The following is an 8,682-nucleotide window of genomic DNA, read 5'->3' on the forward strand; positions in this document are numbered from 1 at the left end:
GTGGCAAAACCAATTTTGTTCTGTTGCTAAGGAAACTAGAAGGATGTCGCTGTGGAGTTACCAGGAATTGAATTTTACTCACCAAAGACTTTACTTTTCTAAACCTGAATATACTACTACATTATGAATGAATTATATCCATTAATCAAAATTGACTGATTTATTTGCTTTGTTTTTTTCCTGCTTTTTCTAGTTAAGAAAACAAGTTAAACTAAAGTTTAATCCGTTGCATAAACTGACAGGGAATCTTCCTTTTTATGGTCTTGCCTCAGCCGGCCCAGGATTCCTTGTGTACTTTTAAATTCATCTTCACAGTCTAGAGTAGTTTTACTATTAGGAGCTGTAGTGTTGAGCCACTAAATTTTAATTTTTTCGCAAATATTTTGGTTAAGTCATTTGACAGCAGAATTTGGCTAATATGTTAAACACAAGCCTTCCTGTTCAATTAACAAACCCCCAAGTGTTTTTGTATATGATACTAGTGTAATGGAGACTGGGAAAAAAACTGTTAAAAAAGAGGATCCAGATTTCCAGCTCACCCTAGGGTTTGTTTTTTATTTGTTTTTTTATTTACTATTTTCAGATTTCTCATTTCCAACACACGTCCCCTTCTGATATACAAGCATGTGCCCAGTGAATTTTCCGATTTGATCATTTCTCTTTCTTTATCATGTCTCTCTATGATTATCTGCTCTTATTGAAAGTTGACACTATCTGGAGGTTTATGGATAATGTGCATATTTAGACCTGTCTTTATTGTGAAATGGGTCAGGGTAAAAAGATAGGTCAACGTTTCCTAATATTGTCACCTCTAGATACATTGAATTCTATTCAATAAGCATAGTGGCTAGGGAGAATGGGAATTGTAGTTTTGAAAAGGAAGCAAGGATCCAGCTACCAGGCCATGCGTGGTTGAGGGAGGGCAAGGTACAAGAGACTTTTTTTTTTTTGCATCATCTCTTTAAATATAATTGTGATTCAAAAAATGTTAGAAATCAGCATATGCATTAAGCCATAAAGACTAAGGAAATACGTTTTAACACAACATTATAGAAGAATCCAATCAAAGTTTTTAAAACAGTTCATATACTATTAGATTATCTTCTGCCTGTCTTGGTCCACTATGCTCTAATTTAATCTCTTTATCTTGTGACATATTCACAGATTCTATTTTGCTGGGTCAACCCACCTGGCCATCTGGTAGAGTGTGGAGGAGAACATTGTAAAGAGGTCCCCCCCCTCGGTTCTGTTTAATTAAACTGCTGCTGTCCTTCTGTAATTTCAGCTGTCCCCTGTTGACAACAGATGTAGCTGCTCGTGGTCTTGATATTCCTTATGTACAGCATGTCATACATTACCAGGTACCAAAACAAAATGTCTCTCTCTCCAGCTATTGCTTGCAGTTATGTTTTATGCAATTTTTAAAAGGCCAGATGGGTTTTATGGTCTCTTCATGAGTTTTAACATGGCAAAAGGAAGATTATTTGATGCATAAGCTAGACTATTATTTGATAGAGGATCTTTTTGATCTCTGAGAGCTGAGGCATTGCTATGTAGGAAGACAGGCAGTGAAGTTTGATGTTGCTGCCCATAGCATTTTCTCTTCACATACATCTTTTAAATGTTCAAGCATCTTCAGGTGATAGACTTAGCCACTTTGTATTCCCTTTGTATTCCATTGCCATAATAATAGCTTCCTAACCCTCTTCATATCGGAACAAGAGCTTCACACTAGAAATCAGCATTTCTCAACCTTGACAATTTTAAGGCATGTGGACTTCAACTCCCAGAATTCCACAGCCAGCAATGCTGGCTGTGGAATTCTGGGAGTTGAAGTCCACATGCCTTAAAATTGTCAAGGTTGAGAAACACTGCACTAGATAGACACAAAATATTCTCTTTCCAAGGTGGGATATTCTAAATAAGATTGGCCTATCCTTTACTAGGCCTTCCCAATGGGGCAATCCAGAAGTTGCCCAGCAATTTCCAGAAACAAATATTCCTGAAAAGAAAGCGATCTATGTCATTCTAGCCACTGGTATCACAGTGTTAATTTCTGTGACTTTTCAGTGTTTACATAGAATTGGTAGAGAAGTTCTTCAGGGTCAGAAGTTTTGATCTTGGGTGCTCTGCATCTCTGTGAACTTACTCAGACCGTCACATTACAACAGGTGTAATCCAACCCTGCTGGAAAGGGTTCTGCGGCCTTGTCTTTTTATGTAAGTGTTGTCCTCTCTGTTTGGAACTGTTGCATCTCTGATACTGTTCCAGGTTCCCCGTACTTCCGAGCTTTATGTTCACAGAAGTGGCAGGACTGCCAGAGCTGCCAATGAGGGCCTGAGCTTACTACTGATTGGACCCCAGGACTTGATTAATTTTAAAAAGATTTATAAAACACTGAAGAAGGACGAAGAGCTTCCTTTCTTTCCAATTGAGGCAAAATACATGACAGCAGTCAAGGTAAAACTTATCTTTATTTTAGAATCAACTATGCTTTTAATTGCATAACTTTTCATGCTCATGGAGGTCTTAAAAAGTAATTTTAATTCAATTTGGGAACTTAATTGGAGAACTTGTGTATAGGAACAGTTACGTAGTTTTGGTGTTTATTTTTTGTGAGTTCTTCCATGAGGTGACTGCAGTCTGTGGTCCTGAATCTGCTCCTAAGATTGTAAGAGAGAATCCAGAACTCATACCATTGGATTCATTCTTTGTTGTATAAATCTGTTAAAATACTACACCAAAGGTGTCTTTGGCTTCTTGGCTCACGCACCGTCTCATTACACTACCATTAGTCTTAAACTTACCACCACAACTGTTTCTAAGCAAGGCATTTGTTAAATGAGTTGCACCCCATTTTACGACTTTTTTTGCCATGGTTGTTAAGCAAGTCACTGCAGTTGTTAAGTGAATCATGCAAATGTTAAGCAAATCTGACTTCTCTCATTGAAGCGTGCTTGTCTGATGCTGCCTGGGAAGGTTACACATAGTGATCACATCACCCTGAGGCAGTACAATTGTCATGAATACATGCCAGTTGCTAAGTGCCTGAATTTTGATCACATGACCATGGGGATGCTGCAACAGTTGTAAATGTGAAAACAGTCATAAGAATTTTTTTTCAGTGCCATTGTGACTTTGATCAGTCACTAAATGAATGGTTATAAGTAGAGAACTACCTCTACAGACTCATATTCAGTTGGTACTCAGCTTCTGTACCAAGATCTTTTTCAGAAATACAAATACCATCCAAAATATTTCACATCTTATACTGTGCATTTGATTTACATTCTTAAGAAAAAAAATGGCATCTCAATATATCATTTTCAGATCCCTGCCACAATAGTTTAATCTTTCTCTTCTGAAATATTAGTTACCCACCAATTTTGTGTCACCTGCAAATCTGATAAGCTGTTTCTACATGTCTTTTTTAAATTAATCAGTAAAAAAGTTGAAGAGTGGAGTCCATGGGGCTGAATCTTGTGACACCCTACTCAGTGCCTCATTTCATTTTGATAAGGAACAGCCATTCCATTGCACAACTATGCAGACAAATGGTTGTCCAGTCTCTTCTTAAAAACTTCCAGGGTTGGAGCATTCACAACTTCTGGAGGCAAATTGTTCCACTGATTAATTGTTCTAACTGTCAGGAAATTTCTCCTTAGTTCGAGAAGCATCCTACAACTAAGGAGAAATTTCCTGACAGTTAGAACAATTAATCAGTGGAACAGTTTTCCTCCAGAAGTTGTGGGTGCTCCAACACTGGAGGTTTTTAAGAAGAGATTGGATAACAATTTGTCTGAAATGGTATAGGGCTTCCTGCCTGAGCAGGGGGTTGGACTAGAAGACCTCCAAGATCCCTTCCAACACTGTTATTTTGTTATTGATGAGCCCTCTTTAAATATGATTTTCAAGTACTCTATGTAGATAGATTCTTAGATTCTATTTCATTGTGGGAATAAAACTTTTAGCTAGAAAATTTTCAATCTCCAAAAATGTAGTATTTTTTATTGTGATTCAGTATTATAGTGGACTTTCCCACTTCTAGTGGAAATAGAAAGTTGACTGCCAAGTGGTGATCCCATATCATATACCAAGAGTTTATTGATTTAATTCAGTGTGAAAGCTACCTGATTCCATACAAATACACACATGCTTACAGACACACACACACAAACTACTAGGGTTGTGAATATTTAACATGGGAATATCAGGGCCTTATGGAAAAATATAGTCAAAATACTACATAATCATATGTTTTATGGTGTTTATTGTGACATGTCACCATAGTACAGTACTGTGTGTCATTGCATTGATAATGCTCATTGAAAACCATAATATAGAGTATTCTTTTCCAGCAGTGGTCAGGCCAGGCATATGCTTCTAAAAACTTAAATAATATACATGGAGAATAAGAAGCTAATGGCATTTGTTTATCCTTAATGTCTAAGGTTCAGAGTTTCTGGTGATTCCAGTTAAGTATTGCAGCAAATAATCATTGAAGAACATGAATTGATCTAATTATCATGTAAAAAGCTTTCTAAGCTAGAAACCATCATTGTCTTTACTTATTCAATCAAGATATAAAGAAGCTTTTTAGTCTATTCTGCATTGATTAGCAGTCAACTTCATTGGGTCTAAATCTCCCTGTTTTTCATATACTTTACAACTGTAACCATTTAATTATCTTTTGAAACAAAAATATATCATTTAGACTTTCATCCCTCAAAGACTTTTTATAGGTTTCTTTTATATATGAACTAGCAAAGTAGAATATGGGACAGTCTTGATATATCTTAATTTTACAACTAAAGATCTATTATAAGGCATACTATAATGCAGGGGTGTCAAATTCGCAACGTCACATGATGTGTCGCGACGTATCGCAGCTTTTTTCCCATTGCCGGCAATGGGGTGGGTGCGGTTTCAGCATGACGCATCCAGCCTGCGAGCCGGCAGTTTGACATCCTTGCTATAATATCTTATATCTATATAAATAAAAATGTAAATGTTCGTTTGTTCAAAATCTTAACTCTCTGAAAGTTCTTCACCGATTGCTTTGAAATTTTGACACAATCTTGCATTCGAATACGCGCGCGTTTTTATATACCTATATTATATAGATGTCACACCTGTGACAGGTAAAACATGCTTTTTTGAAAAGCAGCGCCATCTGTTGGACATAAAAGCAACACACGCTTTACCAGACTGAGCCACAGCAACGCGTGGCTGGGTACAGCTAGTAATACTATATATACCTTATAATAGATCTGTAGTTGTAAAATTAAGATATATCAGACTGTCTCATATTCCACCTTGCTAGTTCTTTTACCCATAAGGTAGATCATTACACAATTGAGACCCACAAAGCTAAGCAAACTACTATTTTACTCCTTTTATATAACAGTACAGAAAAGCTACAAATTATGCAGGTTGTGCTGTCTGGCTTTTCCATTCTATCATTTCAGTCACCTTTATTGGGCTTTAGGATGCTTTTCTTGTGCGCCTGATTTCTGTCCCTGTATGATTTACACATGTACATAACCTGATAGCTTAGTAACCTTCTTTTCTTCGTTTCAGGAGCGTGTGAATTTGGCAAGACAGATTGAGAAGATTGAGTATTTCAACAGCCGAGCCAAGCATCAAAACTCATGGCTCCAGCAAGCTGCAGAAGCACTTGAACTTGATCTGGATGATGATGAGCTAATAGGCAAGTAGGAATGAATGTGTAGGCTGTGGAGGTATCCAGAATCTTCTCTCTTAGCCAGGATGCACTCATAAGGAACAGCCACATGCCCGAAAGTGCTGGTTGCATCACAATCAGGTTACCAATTATGCAAAATCTGTGATATCATTTGCTCCCATTCTAGAGAGTGCCCATGTTGTCGTGGTCTCTCTTTTGATCTAAAATAAATTCAGCTGTTTTGGGACGAGGAGGAGGCTTTCAGCTACAAGCTTCATTCCAACTTGGTAAGAGCAATTTAGGTATTCATGAGATGAGCAGCTTTTGGTGATTGTATCCTGGAGTTAAGATGTTGCAGTTAGTGCAAAAATAATTGCAAGTTTGAGTATATCATGCAATTAGGCAGGATCCGCATTTTGTTTCTCTTTCTGTGTTCTTTTAGAACATGGGTGTCAAACTCGTCACATCACGTGACATATCGCAACTTTTTTTGCATTGCTGGCAATGGGGTGGGTGTGGCTTCGGTATGATGAAACCGGCCCATGGGCTGACAGTTTGACACCCTATTTTAGAAAGAGTTTTGGGGTGGGGAAAGCTACATTAGAATACAACATCATGCTATTTTAGAACTTAAACTAAAATGTTTATACATTTCCTACCTTAAAATGGCAAGAAGTGACATCACTACATTTCAGACAGCAGCTCCAGCAATACTAGCAAAACTATTGGAGTGGGGGGCTTGATGTGACCAAGGGCAGAAATTGCCCACCTTTTTCTTATAATGGGGAGGCAACCTACATGCATTGCATAAGACACACACACACCATTTAAAACCCCTTCAGAGCACTTAACTCATACATTGGCATCCTTCAGTCTCGAGAGACTATGGTATCGTTCTCTGGAAAGAGGACCTAAGACAGCATCTGGTGTGGCTAAAAAGGCTAATTCGAGAATGGCAGTCCCTTCCACACTGAGGGCAGATACAATCTGTCCCCTGTCCAGCCCCCAGATTTTGCTGGTTCCGGGATTGCCTCAGCCTGCCGCACAAGTGTCTCTTCGAATTGGAGAAGGGCATGCTCAGTCTTTAGCTTCCAGGCTGAACGATCAGAGGTCAAGGATTCTTAGCTGTTAATGTCCATTCCTAAGGGCTTTAGGTCCCTTTTGCAAATATCCTTATATCGCAGCTCAGGTCTGCCTCTGAGGCGCTTTCCCTGCACTAGTTCTCCATACAGGAGATCTTTCGGAATCCGACCATCAGCCATTCTCACGACATGCCCAAGCCAGCGTAGACGTCACTGTTTCAATAGTGTATATATGCTAGAGATTCCAGCACATTCCAGGACTGCGCTATTTGGGACTTTGTCATGCCAGGTGATGCCAAAAATACTTAACTCATATCACCAACATTAAAGGAAAATATTTGTAACTCAGGTTGAAATGAGGGGTCTTTGGTGCTCTCTGTGCTTGGTTGTTTTCTTGCAGACATTTCATTACCCAAAAGTAGTTTGGGTAATGAAACATTTGCAAGAAAACAACCAAATTCAGAGACCACCAAGGACTTGTCATTTCCAATACTCAGTGGCAAAACAATCCATATTCAGTAATGCAATATTTCATCCTTTTTTCTCCAAAAATAAGGGTGCGCTAACAGGAGCAGGAGGTTTCTGGGAGGCAAACTATTTCTATTTGTACTGTTAATACAGAGAGGGAGAGAAAGAAATGGATGAAAATTATGTTACCAAATTGCAGCACCATGATATTTAGACCATTTTATGAGATTTTGTGGCTGGAAATGGAGACACTTTGCCCCTTAGAGGCCTGCCATTCCATTGATACTGGTATTAACATCAATCTTCTGGAAAGTTGGAAGTCTCCTGCAGTTCTCTTGGAAACTGAGAGGTGTCTCTCCCCCCCCCCCCGGCTCCTCCCTCTCCATCTCTCAAACATGATGCTCTGCCTTTTAAGATAGATAGCTGACTTAGCTCTGGATTCTTCCCAAATGAATAGATACAAGGGACACATGAATGTTACTACAGATCTTTGTGATAGAGAAGCTTGATTGAACCAGAGGCCATCTACATGAAAAGTACGTGCCCTGCCATTGCGTGTTGGGCATCCTGTAATTAAGCGAGGAAAATACTTAGAAGTAACATCAAATAGAACCTACTGATTGTTTTAAATAGGAATGGAGAACATTGAAACTAGGATGTCAAATTAGGTAATTATACACCTGAGTCCTGAGTTACAGCCTTGCCAATTTATATTGGTTATATATAACTAGAAAGGACGTTGTGTGTTTCTAGTTGAGGGCTGGGATATTTTTAATCATTCAGATTGTGACTTCAGTAATGAACTTGGCCTTTTTATTTTTATGTGTTCTGGTTTTTTTTTTAATTATAGGAGGCCAGTTCACTGAGCGAGAAGAGAGCGAGAAGCAGAAGATGCTGAAGGGAATGAAGAAGCAACTAAAGCACTTGCTCAGTCAGCCAGCATTTAAAGGTCTTATGAAAACCAAATACCCAACCCAATCGGGGAAATTAATTCTATCTGACTGCATAGGCCAGCACTCTCAGTCTGCCTTGAGTGCTATATCAAAAGTACAAGTGAAGAAGGTAAAGAAGAAACAATAATAGTGATATGTTAAATAATTGACAGGACATATGAAGATGAAAGACAGAGAAATTTTCTTTTCCCCTTTTGTAGACATGACTTACTCAGAGTTGCTTTCATGCACATACCTATCTTGAATAAATGATTATGATAATCTGCTACTGTTGTTTCCATATCATCTGGGGATACATAAAACAGGAGTTGCTAAGTTTTTCATATGCTGGGCACCATCAAAAAATCTAGTACAGTAGCCCAAGGATATATAAAATGTATCAGATCTTCCAAGATTGTGAAAGCTTGAAAGACTTTGGGCTTATCTTTCAAGGTCTCAGGCAAGAAGACTGAAATCTCATGAGATATTAGAATACTTGATTGAAGCCTGGGGCTTT

At 38.4% G+C, this 8,682-nt stretch overlaps 1 protein-coding gene across 1 annotated transcript; it reads left to right on the forward strand.

Annotated features, from left to right (window-relative positions):
* The first annotated feature begins 1,265 nt into the window (after window positions 1–1,265).
* DDX24 (DEAD-box helicase 24) lies at window positions 1,266–8,453 on the forward strand. The gene is made up of 4 exons (XM_015815700.1): window positions 1,266–1,361; window positions 2,272–2,460; window positions 5,581–5,710; window positions 8,084–8,453. Exons 2-4 carry the CDS (start codon window positions 2,446–2,448, stop codon window positions 8,311–8,313), a joined length of 375 nt encoding a protein of 124 aa, XP_015671186.1. The 5' UTR covers window positions 1,266–1,361; window positions 2,272–2,445; the 3' UTR covers window positions 8,314–8,453.
* Window positions 8,454–8,682: the final 229 nt, after the last annotated feature.

This window comes from Protobothrops mucrosquamatus, unplaced genomic scaffold, assembly GCF_001527695.2.
Source record: "Protobothrops mucrosquamatus isolate PMUCROS unplaced genomic scaffold, P.Mucros_1.0 scaffold368, whole genome shotgun sequence".
Classification (NCBI taxonomy): Eukaryota; Metazoa; Chordata; class Lepidosauria; order Squamata; family Viperidae; genus Protobothrops; species Protobothrops mucrosquamatus.